Below are 23442 nucleotides of genomic sequence, written 5' to 3'. Positions count from 1 at the left end.
AAAGTGATCAAAAAATACAGCAGTGTCTCAGGATATAAAATCAATGCCCACAAATCAGTAGCCTAGTATATGGCAATAACAGCCAAGATGAGAAGCTAATCAAGGACACAACTGACAGTAGCTTCGAAAAAAGAAAAAGAAATAGCTAGGAATATACATAACAAAAGAGGTAAAGAACCTCTACAAAGAAAATTATGAAACCTTAAGAAAACAAATAGAAGAAATCAACAAATGGAAGAACATACCATGCTCATGGCTGGGAAGAACAACATTGTGAAAACGCCTGTACTACCCAAAGCAATCTAGAGAGTCAGTGCAATTCCCATTAAAATACCAACATCATACTTCCAAGATTTGGAAAAAATAATTCTTTCATTTTGTATGGAGCCAGAAGAAACCATGTATACCTAAGGCAATTCTTAGTAATAAAAACAGTCGTTGGTATCACCCTGTCAGACTTTGGCTATACTACAAGTCCACAATATCAAAACAGCATAATATTGGCACAAAAGTAGACACGTCGACATTTGGAACTGAATAGAAAACCACGAGATGAAACTAACCTCTTACAGCCACCTGATCTTTGATGAACTAAACAAGGACTTACTCTGGGGAAAATAATCCCTACTCAATAAGTGGTCCTGGGCGAACTGGATAACCATATGTAAAAGACTGAAACGGGAGTCACACCTCTTACCACTTACAAAAATTGATTCAAGATGAATAAAAGATTTAAATCTAAGGCATGAAACAATAAAAATCCTTGAGGAAAGTGTAGGGAAAACCCTTGAAGTTATTGATCTGGGCAAAGATTTTGTGAAGATTTCTGTGGCAATTGCAACAACAACAAAAATAAACAAATGAGACTTAATTAAACTGAACAGCTTCTGTACAGCTAAGGAAAAAACAACCACAGCAAACAGACAACCTTCTGAATGGGAAAAGGTATTGCCTATTATGAATCAGACAAAAGCCTAATAACTAGGATCTGTAGAGAACTCAAATTAGTCAACAAAAAAAGACCCAACAATCCCATAGATCACTGGGCAAGAGACATGAATAGATCCACAGATGAATGGCTAACAAACATATGAGGAAATGCTCATCGTCCCTAATCATCAGAGAAATGCAAATCTGAACTACCCTGAGATACCACCTAACCCCAGTGAGAATGGCCCACATGACACAGTCTCAAAGCTGCAGGTGCTGGCATGCATGTGGAGAGAAGGCAACACTTTTACACGGCTGGTGGGACTGTAAAGTAATACAGCTTTTTTGGAAGGAAGTATGGAGAATCCTCAAAAAACTTAAATTGGACCTCGCATTTGATCCTGCAATCCTATTACCCAGAAGAAACCCATTTACCCAGAAGAAAAAAGATATCCTTTTATCATAAGGACATTTGCACTAGATATTTGCACTGGACATGGCAGCTCAATTTACATTTGCCAAAATGTGGAAATACCCTAAATGCCCACGAACCCAGGAATGGATTAGCAAGCTGTGGTGTATGTATACCATGGTGACATGACCCCTACGGCCCTGGTCTCAGTCACGCTCAGGAAGGAAGCAGGCGTGACATGGATTAGAAGTACAAGCTTGCGGGAGGCGGGCTAACCTTAAGTGCAGGGTAGCCCAGAGCCCCCTGTGCAGTGGCTGTTTATTAAGGTCATACACAACAGGTGTGGAGAGTTAAGGTAATGACAGAGGAGGGCTGCGTGCTAAGGATGGCCATGTGCTCTTTCCTCACGTGTTCTTTCCCCACAACCCCCATGAAGAAGTACCAAGCATCAGTGTTTAACACATGCTTACTGGTGAGTGACCAATCTTATCTCATTCTGGAACACTGAGTTCCTTGGGGGATTGCCCCCAAGTCACAAAACGTCTCTAGGCTTGCCAGGAGACTGTGCTGTTCTCAGCGTTTCCTTTTAATGTGATAAGAATCAATAAATGTGCTTTGCAAGCATGGTGTCCATTCCTCTACCAGGGGTCCTCAAACTTTTTTTTTTTTTTGCAGTTTTTGGCCAGGGCCTGGGTTTGAACCCACCACCTCTGGCATATGGGGCTGGTGCCCTACTCCTTGAGCCACAGGTGCCGCCCCAGGTCCTCAAACTTTTTAAACGGGGCCAGTTCACTGTCCCTCAGACCATTGGAGGGCCGGACTATAGTTTAAAAAAAACAAACAAACTATGAACAAATTCCTATGCACACTGCACATATCTTATTTTGAAGTAAAAAAACAGGAACAAATACAATCACACCACCTTATGTGGCCCGTGGACCGCAGATTGAGGACCCCTGCTACACCATGGAATATTATTTTGCCATTAAAAAAGATAGAGATGTTACATCTTTTGTATTTACCTGGATGGAAGGGAACACATTGTTCTTAGCAAAGCATCACAAGAATGGAGAAGCAAGAATCCATTACACTCAGTTCTAATATGAAGGCAGTAGACCGCTGATACGAGGCGGGGTGGGGGATTGAAGGGGAGGGGTAAGGGGAAAGGAGGGGGATTGGGAGTCACAGTGTATGGCACACCTCTTGGGGACCAGGCACAATTATAAGAGGGACTTTACCTAACAAATGCAAACAATATAACCTGGTTCTTTGTACCCTCAATGAATTCCCAACGACAAAAAAACAAACAAAAAAAAATCATAAGAGGGACTTTATGTAACAAATGCAATCAGTGTAACCTAATTCTTTGTATCCTCAATGAATCCCGAGCACCAAAAAAATAATAAAAGAAATAAAAATCCAGGAGCAGTGTAATCCTCATGCCTGTAATCCCAGCAGTCTGGGAGGCCGAGATGGGTGATCTGCTTGAGCTCAGGAGTTCAAGACCAGCCTGAGCAATAGCAAGACCCCCTCTCTACTAAAAATAGAAACACTAGCTATGTGTGGCAGAAGGGTTGCCTGTAGTTTTAGCTACTTGGGAGGCTGAGGCAAGAGGATCTCTTGAGCCTAAGAGTTGAGATTGCTGTCAGCTATGATGTCAAGGCACTCTATCCAGGATGACAGAGTGAGATTCTGTCTCAGAAAAAAAGAATATTGATTAATCTGGTGAATCCTTAAGTGGAGACCAGTTCAGAAAGCCTCCACTGTAATGATGCATTCATTATTTGCTTACTTGTTTGTTGTTTCTGTAGTTCCAAATCCTGCTGCAACTGCAATTCCTCGAACACCTCTGAGTCCAAGTCCTATGAAAACTCCTCCTGCAGCAGCTGTATCCCCTATGCAGGTAGGTGCGTGCCTGGGACCACGGAAGGTTCCTGGGGCCTAAGGATCTGAAAGCTAAGTAGATTTCTTCTACGTTTACATGTTTATCAGGTAGGCAAATGACTGCTGCATGAGGGTTATATTCGGGATTTGTTTCTTAAAATATGTGAGTATCCTCAACTGAGATAAATTACATAGATATAAATTGTATTATTCTTCCGAAAAACTCGAATGCTAGTAATAGATAATAACAAATGAAACTTACTGTGCGCTCTAAACTGTTCCAAATGCTTACAGTGTTAACTCCTTTAATACAACTCTATTGGGTATTAGAGATGTATTAAAATTATGTATTTGATTTTTTAATTGTTATTTCAGGTTAATTTGAGGGTACAGAGAACAAACGTTTGCATTTGTTAGGTAGAGTGCCTCTTAACATTTCCTGCCCCCAAAAGGTGTGTCGTGTGCCCTAACCTGTGGCCAGAGTGGGAGCGTGCCCATCTCCTGTGCCTGCTTCTCGTGGGTGGAAACTGGCCCAGGAAGGCCCAGCGACTTGCTGAGGCTCACACCGTGGGCTTCAGACCCAGGCCGTCTGGCGTGAGAGAAGACGCCCCACTGAGCGCCTCTCAGCAGGATACGGAGTTTGCATGTCTCACTTTGCTGCATTGCCATCACCTCAAAACTGAGTGGCTTACAAGAGCAGTTCTTACATTTTTGGCTAAATGGTTCTTTATTGGCTTTGCAACTGGGCTCACCCCTAAATGCTATTCTAGATATGCCCTAAAACAGCCTAAAAAATGAGATTCAAAAGGACCAGGGAGACCCATGAGTCATGGTGGCCGACAGCTTATAAAGTGCTTCCCCCTGGGCCTCAATTCTTAGGGGTCACAGTCTGTGTGTTGGCTGCCTTTGTGATTTGCTTGGAGTGAATAGAACATGGCAGGAGTGATGGAATAAGGCTGTTACTTCCAAAGTGAGGTTATGAAAAGATTTGCTTCTATGTGGAGTAATCCTGTTGCTGTCTCTGAGATCCCTCTGGGGGAGCCCAGTTGCTATGTGTGAGCCAACCCTGTGGAGAGGCCCACATACACGAGCTTGGAGGCAGAGCTCCTGAGGCTTTTAGAGAGCACATAGATGAGCTTGGAGGCAGATCTTCCTCCAGTTTTCCTCCACATACTCACACACGGGCCTGCTGGCAGCTTGATTGCCTCCCCATGAGACCTTGAGCCAAAGGCACCCAGCTGAGCTTTCTGACCCATAGAAACTATGAAATCAGGAATGTTTATTGTTTTATGCCACTAAAGTTTTGAGGAAATTTGTCATGTAGCATAGATAACTAATATAGCAAGTTACTTACCTCCAGAATAATGTAATAATTTTTAAAGGAATACAACAAAATATAAGACTCAATAATGAAAAGTACAGAGTCTGGCATACATTAAAAAGTTGTTGGACAATAAAGAAGCAGGACAGCGTGACCTGTAATCATGAGAAAAGTCTATCGAGAGAGAGATCTGCAAGGGATAGAAATGGTGGGAGTAGCACACGGGATGCTGACGTGCTGTCCGTGCTCTAGTATGTAAAGGAAAACACGCACAGACGACGCGAGAAGCGGAAGATAAGGAAGACAACAGAGGGAAGCTCAGTGCATCCAAGGACGTGGCAGTAGAGATAAGAAAAGAATGGGGGAGATGAACTTGTGAGAGAATCAAGGGGTCTTCCATGCCCAAAATTTGAGTCCAATTAAAAAAAGGGTCACAGCAGGTGAGGGAGGTTGTGTTTAAAGAAATAGCTGAAATTTATCCAGATCTGATAGAAATTACATATTCACAGATTCAAGAAAGTAATCTAAAACAAGAGAAGCATAAACACCCCCCACCAATCTCTACTGCAGGGCACTGCTGGAAAACCAGTGATGATTTAAAAAGCTCTTAAGGACAGCTGGGTAAGAAGGACCAGAATTTTAGTTAGAAGCAATGCAAGTCAAGGAGAATGGAATGGCATTTTTAATGCTGAAAGAAAAACAACTTAAGAGTTCTGTATCCTTGGCTCAGTGCCTGTGGCTCAAGCGGCTACGGCGCCAGCCACATACACCTGAGCTGATGAGTTCGACTCCAGCCCGGGCCCATCAAACAACAATGGCTGCAACCAAAAAATAGCCCAGTGGTGTGGCCGGCACCTGTAGTACCAACTGCTTGGGAAGCAGAGGCAGGTGATTTGCTTGACCCCAGGAGTTGGAGGTTGCTATGAGCTGTGATGCCACGGCACTCTACGCAGGGGGACAGCTTGAGGATCTGTCTCAAATAAATAAATAAAATGTGTTTATCTTTAAAGAAAAAATAGAAAAGAATTCTGTATCCTCAAAACAAACATACAAAAAAAACAGTAAAATCAAAATTTGTTGGCTGGGCGTGGTGGCTCACAACTGTAATCCTAGCACTCTGGGAGGCCAAGGCAGGGGCATTGCCTGACCTCAGGAGTTCAAGACCAGCCTGAGGCTTGGCGCCTGTGGCTCAAGCAGCTAAGGCGCCAGCCACATACACCTGAGCTGGCGGGTTTGAATCCAGCCAGGGCCCACCAAACAACAATGATGGCTACAACCAAAAAAAAAAAAAATAGCCGGGCATTGTAGCAGGCGCTTGTAGTCCCAGCTACCTGGGAGGTGGAGGCAGGAGAATCGCTTGAGCCCAGGAGTTGGAGATTACTGTGAGCTGTGATGCCATAGCACTCTACCCAGGGTGACAGTTTGAGGCTCTGTCTCAAAAAAAAAAAAAAGACCAGCCTGAGCAAGAGTGAGACCCCCGTCTCTACTAAAAATAGAAAAACTGAAGCAAGATCATTTTAGAGTTTGAAGTTGCTATGTTGTCATGCTGCAGCACTCTACCCAGGGTGACAGAGTGAGACTGTCTGAAAAAAAAAAAAAAAATTAAAATTTGTTAGATAGATAAAAGCTAAGGGAATTTATCATTTGCAGACCTTTGGAAGAAAATACATGAAGTGTAGGTGAGACTGCTCTGTAATCTTTGCAACTTCCTATGAATCCATAATTATTTCACAATAAAAAGCATTCCCACAAAGAAAAGCCCAGGCCCAGGGAGTTTTACTGGTGAATTTAATCAAACCTTTGTGGAAGAAATCCTGTGCAAAGTCTTTCAGAAAAGAGAAGAGAAAGACTTCTTTCTAGTTCATTTTATGAAGCCAGCATTACCTGATAGCATAAGCAAAAACATCCCAAAAAAGAAAACTGATAACTAATATTCCTTATGATTATAAATGCGGGCTTAAAAGAATATATTAGCAAATTGAGTCCATCAATATATAAAAACGATAACCCACCATTATTAAATATGGTGTATCCCAGAGATGCAGGGGTAAAATTTACCTCAACAGAACAAAGGAGGAAAGGTGGTGTCTGTGGCCCAGTGGGTAGGGCGCTGGCCCCATATACCCAGGGTGGTGGGTTCAAATCTGGCCCTGGCCAAACTGTAACAAAAAATAGCCGGGCGTTGTAGCGGGCACCTGTAGTCCCACCTACTTGGGAGGCTGAGGCAGGAGAATTGCTTAAGTCTAGGAGTTGGAGGTTGCTGTGAGCTGTGACACCACAGCACTCTACCGAGGGCAACGAAGTGAGAATGTCTAAAAAAACAAACGAAAAGAAAGGAATAAAGGAGGAAAAAAACACTAATCTTAGTATCTATCTGTAGAAAAATATTTGACAAAATTTCACATCCATTCATAATAAAACCTCTTCAGTGAACTAGAAATAGAAAGGAATTTCCTCAGCCTGATCAAGGGGATCTATGGAAAGCCTACAGCTGACAGCGTGCTTTGTGCAGAGGCTGAATGCACTCTCTGCAGAATTAGGAGCCAGGAGGCAGCGGTTCTTACTATTACCACTGCTGTGCTCAACGCTGTGCTGGAGCTCTTGCTCTGGAAAGTAAGGCAAAAATAAAGTAAATAAAATTTTAAAAGTAAATACACAAATAATAAGAGAGAAAAGGAAAAGAAAGGGATATAGATCGGAGGAAGTGAAACTGTCATTACTTTCAGATAACATGATCATATATGTAGAAAATCCAAAGGGGTCCACAAAAACGCCTTCTCGAGTTGAACAGCTTCGCAGTATGATACAGTGTCACTGTACAAAAATCATTTATTTTTCTACATGTATGTTTCAGCATAAACAATTGGAAATACTGAGCAGTAAATTTAATGAAATGTGTACAAAACCCGTGCAATGGAAAGTATGAAAATATTCCTGGGAAATCTTAAAAAAAATAAATTAAAAGAAATACCATATTTATGGATTAGAAGCCTTAATACTGTGAATATCTTGCAGATCTCCTTCAAATTAATCTATAGATTCAACATAAAATCCTAGTTAAAATCCTAGTGCTCTTTGGGTAGACATGGACAAGATAAGTGTATATGGAAGTGCAAACTTTCCTGAATGTCCAGAGCATCGAGGAGAAAAAAAGAGCCAATTTGGAGAACTTATGCTCCCTGATTCCAGCACTTATTATACGTTAGAGTGACCAAGACAGCATGGTGCTGACGCCTGTTGTCAATGAAGACATTAGATCAGTGGGACAGATAAAAACCATTCAGAAGTCAGTCACTTGATCGGCAGCGGTTACCTTGATGCCAAGGTAATTTAGTGGGATAGGGAAGGAATTTTCAAGAAATGTTCTGAAATAGCTAGATAAACAAATGGGGAGAAAAAAACCTTCAACCCTTACCTCATGGCATACACAAAAAATTGAAATTGACCATAGGTCTAGATGTAAAAGCTGAAACTATAAAACTTATATATTTATTTAGCCTCAGCCTTGGAAGTAGCTATGCCTACGGTGTATGCAACTATGCCTAGCTAATTAAAAGAATTATTTTTGTGGACAAGGGATCTTGCACTATTGGCTAGGCTGGTCATGAAGTTCTGTCTTAAGTGATCCTCCCATCTCTGCCTCCCAAAGTTCTGTGATTACAGATGGGAGCCATCATGCCTAGCCTATAAAACTTTTAGATAAGAACATGAGAGAAAATATTTCGACCTTTAAGAATACAAAGATTTCTTATATAGGATGTAAGAAAGCATAGGTCATAATGGCAAATTGACAAATTTAAAGCTTTCTGATGCTCTGACTGAAGACCTGCAGTTATGCTCTAGCTGTTGGTTTCGAACAGGCCTAAACGACTGTCTTCCTGTGGTCTCTTGGCTGTTTGGAATCTCAGCAGAGAATGTTTCATTTGGAAGAAACAACGGACAGCTCTCCCTCTCCCTGGAAGGGCCCAGGAATGCGGCACATAATCACTTCCGACTCTCAGAGACGGGTAGCTAAGCACAGGGAACATACCTGCACAGAATCGTTTTATTTTTATGGTCTTGTTCTTGTTGCTGCCGTAAATGGGCATTGATAAGTCATATTCATGCCTAAGACCACAATGAATGAAAATCTGACCAAAATGCAAAATATAAACAAAAAAATTGTTTTAAACTTTCTGCAAGACCTTAAGCAAATGTGAAGGCGAGCTGAGGTCTGGGGAGGGTGTATTTACAATACACTCGTCTGAGAAAAAGTGCACTGTATCTCAATAGGAGGATGCCAGCCCAGTAAGTAATGGTTAAAAGATCCCAAAAGACCCTTCCCAAGAGACTCTATACGAATGGCTGATAAGCACATGAAAACATGCTCAATGTCATTAGTCATCAGGGAAATGGAAATTGAATGCACAGTGAGCTCTCTCTCCACGCCCTTCAGAAGGGCCAGAATTTAAAAGGCTCATGATACCAAGCATGGATGTGGAGAAGATGGACTCCTCGCACATATTTGCTGGGAGTATGACAAGAGTGGTTAGAAGTTGGCCAGATCAGCAGGGCTGGGGGAAAGCAGAGAGAATGGAGCATGAGAAAGAGCACAGACAAGTAGCCTGGTCCGTGGGGCAGAAAGGAAGGAGCGTGTGTACTTGAGCGGTATGTAGAGGTGGCAAGAGGGCTTTGAGTCCTTGTGTGTGTACTTCTGGATCTGTGGCGATGAGGAAGCCGGTGACAAAGCTGTCGCCTGTGCTGGGTTGAGATGCCAGGCACACGGGGGCAGCTGTGCTAAGGAGTTAGGGCTGGTGACGGTATTGAGATCTCCTTAGAGACAGGGCATGAATGGCCTGTACAACTGCAATAGGAGCACACCTGATTTCAGTTTGGAGCAGGCTTTTATTTTATATGTTCATTTATTTTATTTATTTGAGACAGAGTCTCACTGTTGTCCTGGGTAGAGTGCTGTGGCATCATAGCTCACAACAACCTCAAACTCCCAGGCACAAGTGAACCTTTTGCCTCAGCCTCCTGAGTAGCTGGGATGACAGGCACCCATCACAGTGCCCGGCTAAGTTTCTGTTTTTAGTAGGGAAGAGGGTCTTGCTGTTGGCTCAGGCTGATCTCAAACTCCTGTGCTCAAGCAGTCTACCTGCTTTGGCCTCCCACAGTGCTAGGATTGCAGGTGTCAGCCACCATGCCTGGCCTGGAGCATGGTTTTTTTGTTTTGTTTTGTTTTTTTGGCCGGGGCTGGGTTTGAACCCACCACCTCTGGCATACAGTGCTGGCGCCCTACTCCTTTGAGCCACAGGCACCGTCCCTGGAGCATGGTTTTTATAGTTGGTGAATCTGATATGTGATATTTTAACACCAGTGCTTACCAGGGGTCAGTGATACAGGCTCAGGGAGGGAAGGTGGGAGTGGCTGTACAAGGCCACAGAGGGGTCCTGGTGGTGATGGATGTATCCTCTGCCTTGACTGCCAGCGTCAGCGACCTGGTTGTGATAGTCTCCTGCTGATCACAGGGTGTCAACATCGGGCAAGCTGGGTAAAGCATTTCTCAGTATTACTGCTTACAACTGCTTATGAATCTCCAGTCATCTCATAATAATAAGTTTAAATTTTTAGAAAGCATATTGATCACATTTTACGTCTGCAGAGAGAGAATGTCTGTGCACACACATGTGCATGTTACAGCCTTACTATAGCAGTACGGAAGGAATTAATGCAAATTTATAACTAAAAATTTACTCAGTGTAATATTTACTTTCTTTGTAAATCCCAACACTAGATTTAACCTAACTTTGATACTGTTTTATCTTATGATTTCAGAGACATTCCATAAGTGGACCAATCTCAACATCTAAACCCCTGACATCCCTGTCAGATAAGCGACCTAACTATGGGGAGATCCCTGTTCAAGGTACAGACATCATGTCACAGCATTTCACATTTTTTGTCAACTTGTGAATCTTTCTGGCTTCTTTGGCAAACTAAATTGTTTTCTTTGCTTTTCATGTTATTTCAGTGAATCTGGTATACCTTTGTTTTGGAAGCTTACTAATAATATGTCTAAGTTGCAAGGGGGGAAATAGTAAGTGCATCTTTCTCTACAACTCTCATGAGACTGTTTTCACAGTCCCTGCTAGCATAAGTGTTACTGTCATCCCCATTTTACAGTTACAGAAATGAGGCTTCAAGGACTTGAATCACTCAGGTTAACATACTTAACAGACAGGGTCCCTGACACCCAACTCCACACCCCGGACCTCTGTGCCGTATGTTGTCATAAGAGGGAGCTGAGACTCCAGAAGGCAAGGTCCAGCAACTCCTTGGGGCCCGTGGGAAAGACTTGCTGGTCTTCACACAGCTCTGTGATAGAGCCAGCAGCACAACCTGTGTCTCCTGCCTTTCAAGATCTGGTCAGAGCAGGGTGAGGTTTGCCAGGGAAAACGAGCACCAGCAGTGTTTCTCAAACTTACCCAAGTTGCTTGTTAAAATATGGTATCCTGGGCTTCCCCTTAGAAGTACTGACATGGACTATCTAGGAAAGGGAGGTTGGAAATTCCACTTTCATAAGCACCCCAAGTGACTCGTAGGAAGGGGCAAATTTGGGCAGTTGGGCAGATTACCACTTAATCATTTCTATTACCTTGGCTTTTGTGGTAGGGAAGGTCTGTGGGCCAGGATTCTAGAAGGCTGAACGCATTGAGAGGCTGTTCCTGGCACTCTCATTTTATCATCTGGTGCTGTATCAAATGTGCGGGGTACGTGGTGTGTGCTCCCAGTCTGGTTAATTCTGGGCTCATTCTCTGACTGAACGGGGCCTGATACTGAAACACTGCAATTGTAAGAGAGAGAGAAAAACACGCTGAGGGAATTTTTATCTGATAAGCGATCTTATATCTTAAACAGACATTAGAGAAAGCAACCACTTACCAAATTAAAACAAGTAAATAATTTGTGGCCGTAAAAAGCCACCATGATAAGAAAGGAGGAGGCTACCCAAACTCTCTTGAGCTGCTTTTTTTTCTTTTTTTTTTTTTATTGTTAAATCATAGCTGTGTACATTAGTGCAATCACCTGTACCCATTCTAAGATGCACCATAGATGTGGCCCCACCCATTACCCTCCCTCCACCAAAACCTCCCCCCTCCCTTCCCCTTCCTTGGCCCTTTTCTTTCTTGATTGTCTCTACCTTGATGTAAATCAAGAATTCTATAGCTTTCATTTTAAAAGTTTCAGTGGCTCACGCCTGTAGTCCCAGCTACTCGGGAGGCTGAGGCAAGAGAATCGCTTAAGCCCAGGAGTTGGAGGTTGCTGTGAGCTGCATGATGCCACGGCACTCTACCAAGGGCTATAAAGTGAAACCCTGTCTCTACAAAAAAAAAAAAAAAGTTTCAGTGGCTCATTACTAAATTTTTAAAAGGTGCTGCCTCTTGTTTTGCTTACATTTAAATAAGAAGATTTGTTGGGCTCTTTTATCCAGTTAGGTATTCTATAATAGGTATGGGTTTTGGTCTATTATATTTTGCATCCCGCCTTGGTGTCAATTGCAGGAAAGTGCTCCAGACCTAAGCAACCTTGCTATCCGTGGGCTGATGGAGCACCGTGTTGTTGGCACTGTTGGCAGCTGGATTAAATGACTAGGTTCGTGACTGGTACAGCCCCGTGAGTCTGTAGACAGTGTGTGAATTAGCATCGCATCCTAAGCAGAAGAGTATAGACCTGCTACTGTACTCTTCTGGACACAGTAGTTGGGAAGGTCTTCACAATCCCCACTTGACAGTGACCGCCTGAGTCCAGAGTGGTCTGCACACACCTCAGCTGGCAGGCGTGGGCAGCTGAGGACTCAGCAAGGATGGTCTGGGAGTCAGTGTTTCTCTGTTACCAGGTCTTTCAGCTCAGATGCGCCCCTGTCTCAGGGAGCTGGTTAGTCCAAGTACAGTCATAGTCTGTATTATCTGTCTAAACTGCATTATTTGAGGCTTGAGATGTAAAATTACTTCTTAAAATTTGATATTGAAAAAATATCGCTATGTTAAAGATACATACCATAAATGTGAGACAAAGTTAGGACATCAAACCTAGGTTACAAATTATCATCTCGTCATTCTTAAGTTTTAACATTAAGAAAATGTTAAGGGCGGCGCGTGTGGCTCAACGGGTAGGGCGCCGGTCCCATATGCCGGAGGTGGCGGGTTCAAGCCCAGCCCCGGCCAAAAAAAAAAAAAAAGAAGAAGAAAATGTTAAAACATATTAAAACATATATAGAACTTGAAAAATTGTGCAGTGAATAGCCAGATACTCAGTACCTAAATACCTCAGAGAAAAGGTACTTACATACCTCAGAGAAAAGAAAAAGCTTTCTGTTTAGTTTTTAAAATTTCACAGAATTTTTTTTTCCTCCAAAGTTTAGATATAACCAGATTCTGCCTCAGCTTTAGAGCTGGCCCTACCCAGGATAAACTGAGATAGAAATCTTACCCTGCTGTGCTTTACAGCCGTGGTCCCCAACACCCAGGCAGTGGGCCAGTGCTGGTCCATTGGTCCATGGCCTCTTAGGAACAGGCTGCACGGCAGGAGGTGAGCGGCAGGTGGGTCAGTGGGGCTTCTCCTGTTCACAAGCGCCGCCTCCCACCGCTCACATCACTGCCTGGGCTCTGCCTGCTCTCAGATAAGCAGCAGCATTGGATTCTCAGAGGAGCAGGGAGTGGGCTGCGTGCTCCTGAAGAGGACCTGCTGCCTGGTGATTGAAGCTGTAATGAAACCATCTCCCCTGTCCCCCAGGCCATGGAAAAATTGTCTTCCACAAGACCGGTCCCTGGTATCAAAAAGCCTGGGGACTGCTGCTTTGTGACCATATGGGTATCTATTAACTTCTAAGGTTTTGTTGTTGTTTTTTTTTTTTTTAAACCTCTTTTTCTGTCTATTCCTTGTGGTTCTTGATATTTGTCCTGATAAAAAACAGTATATCTAGGCTTCTGTTTTTTCCAACATATTATGATGAAAATGTTAAAACATATATAGAACTTGAAAAATTGTGCAGTGAATAGCCAGATACTCAGTACCTAAATACCTCAGCATTTTGCTATATTTGCTTTTCACAAAGCAAGTTGTAATTAGTATGCTTCTGCGTGCATAGCAGTATTTGTTAAAATTGTTACTTCTCTCTCAACTGTTTTTTTAAATAGAGACACAGTCTCACTTTATCGCCCTCTGTAGACAGCTATAGCGTCACAGCTCATAGTTACCTCCAACTCCTGGGCTTAGGCGATTCTCTTGCTTCAGCCTCCTGAGTAGCTGGAATTGCAGGCGCCTGCCACAACGCCCGGCTATTTTTGGTTGCAGTTTGGCCGGGGCCGGGTTCAAACCCACCACCCTGGGTATATGGGGCTGGCACCCTACCCACTGAGCCACAGGCGCCGCCCATCTCTAAACTCTTTTGAAATATGTTTGTACTTACCGAAGAGTTTGAGACAGAGTTTCACTTTGTTGCCCTCAGTAGAGTGCTGTGGCATCATAGCTCACAGCAAACTCTTGGGCTCAAGCCATCCTGTTGCCTCAGCCTCCTGAGTAGCTAGGACTGTAGGCATCCTCTACAATGCCTGGCTATTTTTAGAGACAGAGTCTTGCTCTGGCTCAGGTTGGTCGCATTTATCTTGTGGTCAAGTTATTTCAGTGTTGTCCATGGGGAGCTCTTTCTTTTCTTTTCTTTTTTTTTTTTGAGACAGAGTCTCAAGCTGTCGCCCTGGGTAGAGTGCCATGGTATCACTGTTCATAGCAACCTCAAACTCTTGGGCTTAAGCGATTCTCTTACCTCAGCCTCCCAAATAGCTGGGACTACAGGCGCCTCCCACAACACCCGGCTATTTTTGGTTATAGTTGTCATTGTTGTTTGGCAGGCCCAGGCTGGATTCGAACCTGCCAGCTCTGGTGTATGTGGCTGGCGGCTTAGCCACTTGAGCTACAGGCGCTGAGCCAAGGGGAGCTCTTTCATGTTGGTTCCTTGTTCTTTTCAATGCACCTTCCCAAATAATAAATAAAGACAAATAAATAGTCTTTTATCCATCATCATAGCTGTACAGAACAGCTCCGTCACCCCAGATTCTCTCAGGCTGTATGTTTGTAGCCGCGCCCCCACCCCCACTCTGCCCGTGGTCCTGCCTTCCCCAGACTGTTGTGCAGTGTGCAGCCTGTTCAGCCTTCTCTCCTGTAGCATCGTGCAGTTATTTTGCTGTTACTGGGTAGAGTGTTTCACAAACGTCTAGTTGGTTGTATGTTCGAGTCTAGGTCTTCTGTGTTCTTTTTTATTCTTCCCAGAAATTCTTTTGGAGGGAGAGTCTTGCTCTATCACCCAGGCTGGAGTGTGGTGGCATTATCAAAACTCACTGTAACCTTAAACTCCTGGGCTCAAGCAATCCTCCTGCCTCACCCTCTGGAGTAGCTGGGACTACAGGTGCAGGGCACCACACCCAGCTGTGATTTCCTATTTGTTCATTTATTGAGAGGATATTTTCCTTTATAACACTGTTCATATTTGTTTTTTGTTCTTTTTTTTTTTTTTGGCTATTTTTGGCCGGGGCCAGGTTTGATCCCCCATCCCCGGTATATGGAGCTGGTGCCCTACTCCTTGAGGCACAGGTGCTGCCCAACATTGATTATATTATAAGAAATGCTTTTAAATTCTTTTCTACTGCATATAGACCATCTGTAGACAGGTTTCCATTTCTTGAGTATGGGTCACTTTTTCCTTTTTCTCTGTATGTCTAGTAATTTGGGGTTGTGTCCTGGCCGATAGGAATCACACATTGTAGAGATTCTTGATTATATTATATCCTCTGCAGAATATTGGTGGTTGTTTTAGCAAGGCAGTTGATTTGACTTACTTCAAACTCCAAATTCTGCAGTTGAAATACCAGTTTAGTTATTTTGTCCTTAATTCAACTTTTTAAAGTATGAGTGCATTTCAGAGGTCAATGAGATGGGCAGAGTTTATATACAAAACTTGAGTCCCTTTTTCATGGCTCTTCCTTTCTGGTATTTTCCCCAGCCCCTTGCTTTCCCATAAGTATGGTTATCCCAAGCTAGAACCTCTAGTTCTTCAGGGCAGTAAGATTGTGAGTTTTCTGTCAACTCGGAGCTTTCCTACTTGGCTTCTACTGGGGCTTTGCTCACGCACACGCCATAAAACTGGGAAACTCACCCAGTGCTATTTCCTTTTTCCAAGTGTAGGCTCCCTTCAATTTTCTGTGTTTAGTTTCTCTTTAATGCCTTCAAGTAGTTGATTTTCATAGTTTTTCAAGATTTTATAGTTGCTCTCTGTAACATTGGTCCAATTAGAACTACAAAACTCCTATTAAAACCAACAAAAACTCCTATTTAAAAACAATTTTTCTCTCTAATCCCATGACAAATTATAAAGCTTCTGTTTTTCTTTCTTTTCTTTTTTTTTTCCTGAGACAAAGTCTCACTATGTCACCCTCCGTAGATTGCCGTGGTGTCACAGCTCACAGCAACCTCAAACTCTTGGGCTTAAGCTATTCTCTTGCCTCAGCCTCCTGAGTAGCTGGGACTACAGGCGCCCGCCACAACGCCCAGCTATTTTTTGGTTGCAGTTTTATTGTTGTTTAGCAGGCCCAGGCTAGGCTCAAACCCTCCAGCCTTGGTATATGTGGCCGGTGCCCAACTCACTGAGCTACAGGAGCTGAGCCAAGCTTCTGTTTTTCAACCTACAGTTTTGCCTAGAAATTTGATTTGGGAAACAAAAGTGAACAACTACTTATACCTATTTATTTCTGATTTCTAAAATTAAAGAGAATTAGGTGGCAGACCTAGTGCGCTGGTGTAGTCTACCGCTGTCTGTGGGATAAGTAGCATATCTGTCTGTGTAGGTCACCCCCTTGTCCCAATCCTGGGTCTTATCCCCGTGGGCTTCTCAGATGCTGCCAGCCTTGTGCTGCTGATACATCATCCCTCCTCCTGCCTCTCCTACTTTGCCATCTTTACTGGCTTCTTCCATTGTTCTGTTAAGAAAAGAAAATCCCCCTCTCTTGCCCACCAGCTACCATATTTTTCTCCCTTGCCCTTGCACAGTCTACCTCCATGTCTTTCCTGCTTCCCCCAACTTCTCAGCACATTCTCAGTGTATTGAATTGTTCTGACCAAGGTTGCCAATAGCCTCCATGTCACCAAGTACATTTGCCGCCACGGCTATATGCTAATAATTTCCACAGCTGTATATTCCTTCTGCACTCTCCCTCTAACCGCCTGCTCTACATCTTCTCCTGGGTTCTTGAGGGTTCTCAAATTCAGGGTGTTGCCATCTCTGTCTTCCAGAGTACTCCTCACCTGTCTGCCGTCTGTGTGTGGTACCTCCATCCTCACTGCCACATCTGCTTGGTCAGCAAGTCAGTTCCACCACGTTAAAGAGCTCTTGAATCTGTTTATGTCACAGGTACCCTGGCACCTCCCACGTCCAAGTTGCCACCATTCGTGATCTGTGCAGTTGCACTCACCATCCTGCATGTACTGTTGCCCTTCTCCAATCCACTGCAGCCAGAACAATACATAGAACCTTCACTGGCTCCCCGTTGCCCACACTCCAGCGCGTGACTCGGACTGGTCTCATCTGGTCCTCCGGCCTGCCTTCCCAGCCTCACCTCGCTCTGCGCTCCCCCCTCGCCCTCTGCACATCACTGTCCTGGATTTCTTTTGGTGTATGTTGCACTCTCAGTCAGGAATACCTTTTCTTCCAAGCTCTCCTTTGCTGCATGAAAACTGTTAATTAACCTTCTAACCTAAACTGTGCTGTCATTTCCTGTGCTTTCCTTCCCAGGCCTCCCCTAAGACCAGGTTGTGTTGCCTTTTGTGTTCCCAGCATCCCTTGTACTTGTTCTTTCCTACTATTCCTTGTTTTTTCTTTTCTTTTCTTTTCTTTTTGCTCTAGAGACAGAGTCTCACTGCTGCCCAGGTTGGCGTGCAGTGGCGTCATCACACTCACTGCAAATTCAGACTCCTGGGTTTAAGCAACATCCTGCACCTCATGGTGATTTTTTTAAATGTCTTGCTTTCAGGCTGGCCCCGGTGGCTCACGCCTGTAATCCTAGCACTCGTGGAGGCTGAGACAGGTGGTTCACTTGACCTCAGGAGTTCAAGACCAGTCTGAGCAAGAGCAAAACCCCATCTCTACTAAAAATAGAAAAACTAGCCAGGTGCTATGGTGGGTGCCTATAGTTCCAGCTACTGGGGAGGCTGAGGCAGGGGGATCGCCCAAGCCCAAGAGTTTGAGGTTGCTGTGAGCTGTGACACTGCGGCACTCTACCCTTGGCAACAGAGTGAGACTCTGTCTCAAAAATAAATGAGGGTAAGTTTCCTGTCTCCTTTCTTCCTTTCTCTGACCTTTGCACCAGACCTAGCGCCTGGAAGTAGTGGACATCGAAATGATCTTTGTTTAATGAATGACATAAGGACAATAATAGCTCCATGTGGCAATAGAATAGGATCTATTACTGTAAAATATGTTCCCTCCTGCCTGCTACACTCAATTGTAATACACTAATCTTATTTCCTGAAGAGGAATAAACCGAAAGCTTGACATAAAGATGGAAACCAGCCTGCTTATTGCAGTGGTGAATGGTCCTGTGTTCTTACCGTGACAAGCGCCTCTGGGCAGATTTGATTCTCACAGTAAAAATGCTTTATGAAATGGCAGCAGACTGTGTTTTAACTGTTGAAAATTACCACAAATAATTTTTTAAAAAATAGCCTACTTGGGCTTTCAGGATGTTTTGGTACATTTTCAGGAAGTAGGTACAGTGCTCAGGCAGTGTCTGCAGCAGTGAGGCAGATTTGGATTCTTGGACACACAGTGAGAAGACCAGCCAGGTGCTGGGGGCATATGCACAACACATTTAGGGAACTTTTTCCATTTGTGTGTTTACAGCCTGCACAGTAAAAGAGAAAAAGTTAAATAAGACAACTTACAAATCCTTCCGTGCAGGAAATGACCAGGGTTTATGCCTATGTCCACAGCTGATATCCCATTTTGTCTTTTTAACCTTCGTTTTCACTTTCTTAATTTGCTGTGTTGTTCTTTAGGAGACTAAGATTTTTTTTGTTGCAGTTTGGCTGGGGCTGGTTTGAACCTGCCACCCTTGGTATATGGGGCCACTGCCCTACCCACTAAGCCACAGGCACCGCCCAAGGAGACTAAGATTTTTCGGGAAAGGACAGCAGTTTCATAATTTAGAATGGAAAACTTGATGAAATTTAAAACATTGATTTCTGTGCCTTTTTTCTATGTTCTGCTAACTTCGTTTTGTCTGTCAGACTTTGTACGTAGCATGCCCTTCCCATAAGGATAAATGCCAGCTTCTGACAGGGCTCACAGTTCTGATCGGTGCTTGCGTGTAGGGTCTTTGCAGAGAGATTTGTTCAAGAAACTATCACGACTATAAGCTGTGTATGTCTTACCTTCACTATGACAGTTAGCTCCCTCCCTGGGCCTCTGGAGAGGTGGGTCATCACAGCCGGACGTTCTTCATGCTCTTAGAAGAGGTATTCTGGAGTGAAGATACGCTGTCCTTAATAGATAATGTACCATTACTTTGGACACCGTTATATTTTGAGAGGGGGGGTATAGTTTAAATTGTTGCTTCTTAAAAAGAAGATGTGGTCTCTCCTTGACGGCAAGGGTAAGAATGTTCATCAGCAGTCCCTAGACTTCTTAGCACCAAGACGGTTTTAGGGTGTCTGGGGGTCATCAGATTCCCATAAGGAGCTCACACTGCAGATCCCTACATGCACAGTTTATAGTCAGATTTGTGCTCCTGTGAGAATCTAGTGGCACCGCTGATACGACGGAGGTGGAGCTCAGGGGACAGTGCCAGTGAGGGGGGCGGCTGTAAACACAGAGGAAGCTTCACCGGCCTGCCCACCGCTCACCTTCTGTGCAGCCCTGGGGGTGGGGACCGGTTGGGCTGGCACTGGTTTGCAGCCCTGGGGGTGGGGACCGCCCCCTGTCACATACCCCCAACACATGAGGCGCTGACCAGGCAGAACACATCTAGTCCCTGTGCCCACCTCCCTGTATCCTGGCCTGAAGATGGCTTGTTGTCAGGCTTGGAGCCCTGCGTAGGAATTGTTCAGGGAGAGGGAATCAGTGGGGACCTGTCAGTCTGTGCTTGGGGGACACAGGTCCTGAGGCAATGATGTTCAGCTGAAGCCTGAAGGATGGTAGAGTTAGCAGGCTAAGGAGAGAATGGAGGAGTCGAGAGGAGGGGACCGGTTGTGCCAGTCAGTGTTAAAGGAGGTAAAGAAACTCCAAGACAGCTTGTGTTCAGAGAACAAGGGGAGAGGCATTGAGGTGGGGCTGCACGCACACGGTTGAGACAGCGTCTGATTGCGTCCTTCCCTGGATTCCCACACGTGTTCCGTGTTCCCTTGTTGGCCTCAGACTAAAGTCCTCTGCTACGCGGAGGAGCTCTCCTCAGCCAGCCCCACCCTCCGTAGAGCCCGCTGCCCTCCCTGTCCTCGTAGATCCGTGTTTTAGCCAAACTCAGCCCTCACTATTCTCTATCCTAAGTGTCCTTGTACCTTTTGCTCTGGTTATTATCTGGCTGACAAACAGCTCCCCCACCCTCTTCTCTGCAGGAGGGCCACATCAGCCGCATTTGCTTCTGAAGCCTTCCCTTCGCAGGAAGTCAAAGTGAATGGCTCCGTCTCCGTGATTTGATAACACTTGTTCATTCTGCCTCTCTAACTGTCCTGATCTGTCTGTCTGTGTATATCTCTGGCTTCCACACTAACCTTAGGCACAGGAAGGCAAGGCCTTTATTTGATTTGTTCTTTAGACCTAGCTACAATAGCAGGTCTTTGAATCTCCATCAGATTGCATCAGAGAGCTCAGTGGCAGCCAGTGATGGAGAAGCATCCATCTGTGTGGGGGCCTCATCCTTAGAAGTGAAATTTTTTTTGTTTTTTTTTTTAAATTAAATTTATTTATTTTTATTGTTAAATCATAGCTGTGTACATTAGTGCAATCAAGGGGTACAATGCGGGTTTCATATACAATCTGAAATATTCTCATCAAACCGTTCAACGTAGCCTTCATGGCGTTTTCTTAGTTACTGTATGTAGGCATTTATAAGAAGTGAAATGTTGAGTGCAACATTTTACGTGTTCCTTGGCCAGGAGAGTTGTTTTGAACAAACAGGCTGGGAGAAAACATTGAAATGTCCTGGATTGGAAAGGGCGAGCCTGAAGGCTGAGATGAGCAAAGCTCACCTTGTGTGTTTATTGTTTATTACTTTAAAGTTCAGTGTCGGCTCTCTTTACCATGTCCTTTCTGCTTCATGCAGAGCATCTGTTAAGAACATCTTCAACCACCCGACCTGCTTCTCTGCCAAGAGTCCCTGCCATGGAAAGTGCCAAGACCATCTCAGGTAATGACTTTTATCTGAAAAAAAATTTTACAAGACCCTTTCTTAATAATGGAACTGAATACTTTCTCTGTAGACTTATTTGATTCTATTTGCCTCTTCAGCTCTTGAGTTGGTTGTTTGCATCCTGAATTTGCCTTGTTGTACATTCCACCGTCTACAGAGATCACATTTTAAAAATGGGACTTGAGCTCGGTGCCTGTAACACAGTGGTTACAACACCAGCCACATACACCAAGGCTGGTGGGTTCGAACCCAGCTCTGGCCAGCTAAAAAAAACAACAGTGGCAACTGCAACAACAACAACAAAATACCTGCGCGTTACGGGGGGCACCTGTAGTCCCAGCTACTTGGAAGGCTGAGGCAAGAGTATCGCTTGATCCCAAGAGTCTGAAGTTACTTTGAGCTGTGACGCCATGGCACTCTACCAAGGGTGACATAAACTCTATCTCAAAAAAAAATTTTTAAAAGGCACTTGAAAACAACAAATCTAGATAATTCGTTCATTTAACAAGTACTAAAGGTCTGCATTGTGCCAGATGATGTACTGAAAATAAAGCTTCATACACAATTGATGCAATTGTGAAAGACTGGGGTATTTATTTTAAAGTATATCATGATTGATTTTGAAGAGTTATTTCAAAACACACGAAAACTTTTCTGGAACTTTTGTAGTATGATAAAGCCATCTTATTATGATGAATTCGATGGGCTTACTTTGTCTTCTGGAGCTAACACTTCTGATTAGTAATAGTTTATATTATTTTTTTCTGTATAACCTTTTCTCAACGGAGAATTGCACCGTGCAATACCTAGAGCCCTGCGTCAGTGTGGTTGATGTTACCTTGTGCATGGAGTGAAGTTTCCGCAGTTCTCTGTGCATCAGAACTGGGTCTTTAAATCAGTGGGAAGTCCTGTGATGAGCTGAAACTGCCATTCCAGAGCCTTTTTCTATGTGCCTTTCCTATAACAGAATTCCTCAGATTCTTCTTCAACCTGTTTCCTCTATTTCAAAATTCTGAAAGGTTTTCCCATCCAGTTTCCTAGCATACCACTTAAAGAAACTATTAATTTAAAGCATAAAAAGAACTGTAAGAAAAAAAAAAGAATTATAAAGTTGTGACAGAAATCTATAAGCACGTCATCCCTAAGGTCATGTACTAGGACAAGGCGTCTGTCCCTCTCTAAGGCCATCACTTCATCAACGCAGAGCTACATTCTGCTGTGGTCATCCTGACTCATCAGGAAGACTGTAGCCAGGGGAAGGGGGACTGTTTTAAGGGAAAAATAATTATTGATGTTTGACCCTGATTGCATTGAATCAGCCCAGGTATTACACAGTTAATGGCTTCTGCAGATCCAGCTACTTCTGAGGTGAGAGAGGAGGTGTCTGAGATCAGGGACTTTGCTTGCTGTGTCACTTGTCACTGTGCTCAGCCCAGCGTCCTGAGCACCTGGCTTTACTCAAGCTGCCTTCTTGGAAAGCTGCTTTTGTTGTGGCTCTGTTATCAACAGCTGAAGCAGCTACTTCCACTTAACCGTGCTCAGAACTTTTTGTAATTATAACAAGGTACACCGTCTTACCATGTCAGACTTTCAAAATAAGCCAGTTTCTAAAAGATTATTGCTGTTTCTCAGTAGTCAACTCGATACCTTTTGGTTTTCCTTCTCATTTGATTTGTTTTTGTGAAGCGGCCTGACCTGGGATCACGTGCATCTCTGTAGAGATTAGCCTTTGGTTTTTAGTTACATTTAAACAGATATTTATATAAATGGAACTCTCTGTGCTTCCAGTGCTATGAGTGTTGCAGGGCTGGATAAGATGCCTTATCTACAAGGGGTGTGTGGGCTTCAGTGCACATTTCAACTACTGTTCCTTTTTAGATTTTTTTTTGTTTGTTTTATGAATAAAATAAGAAATTTTGTCAGTTATCAGTATGATAAAGAATTGGTTTATATGGCAATATCTGTTCTTTTTAGAATCTAAAGAAGAAACAATCTCAATAATGTCAATTCAGTATAATGTTCTTTTGCTATAAAATGCATAATGGCTATTTTTCATAATCAGTATCTCGACGAAGTAGTGAAGAAATGAAACGGGACATTTCTGCACCAGAGGGAGCGTCTCCGGCCTCTCTCATGGCGATGGGAACCACATCTCCTCAGCTCTCCCTATCCTCCTCTCCCACGGCCTCTGTGACTCCCACCACCCGAAGCCGCATAAGGTAGGTCAGTGAACACTGGTGGGTTTCGTATGTACCCTTCCTGGGCTTTGGAGAGTAAATGGTGAGGTTGTAATGTAGTGGCATTTGAGCCCTGTGAGTTTTCTTTTTCTATCAGTTATTAAGTGATTACTGGTCTTTTTTTCTATGTCCAGAATTGGGTACATGATACAGGCTAATGAAAGCAGCACCTGCAAGTAGTCCACCCTGCCCAACACCACGGTTAAAAATCAACAAGACCTTCCC

The 23442-nt window shown here is 43.8% G+C and overlaps 1 protein-coding gene and 1 pseudogene across 5 annotated transcripts in view; both read left to right on the top strand.

Moving 5' to 3' along the window:
* The window catches only part of SPECC1L (sperm antigen with calponin homology and coiled-coil domains 1 like), a 182920-nt gene that overhangs the window by 108951 nt on the left and 50527 nt on the right, over positions 1-23442 (top strand). For all 5 annotated transcript variants that reach the window (XM_053589821.1, XM_053589822.1, XM_053589819.1 and 2 more), the window contains 4 exons: positions 3154-3245; positions 10365-10455; positions 20894-20977; positions 23043-23199. In XM_053589821.1, the coding sequence (XP_053445796.1) occupies positions 3154-3245; positions 10365-10455; positions 20894-20977; positions 23043-23199 (424 nt within the window). The remainder of the gene's footprint in view (positions 1-3153; positions 3246-10364; positions 10456-20893; positions 20978-23042; positions 23200-23442) is intronic.
* On the top strand, positions 8357-8485 carry LOC128585241 (uncharacterized; annotated as a pseudogene).

This window comes from Nycticebus coucang, chromosome 4, assembly GCF_027406575.1.
Source record: "Nycticebus coucang isolate mNycCou1 chromosome 4, mNycCou1.pri, whole genome shotgun sequence".
Classification (NCBI taxonomy): domain Eukaryota; kingdom Metazoa; phylum Chordata; class Mammalia; order Primates; family Lorisidae; genus Nycticebus; species Nycticebus coucang.
The sequence above is the reverse complement of the archived record's forward strand: the minus strand, read 5'-3'. Positions and strand labels throughout refer to the sequence as shown.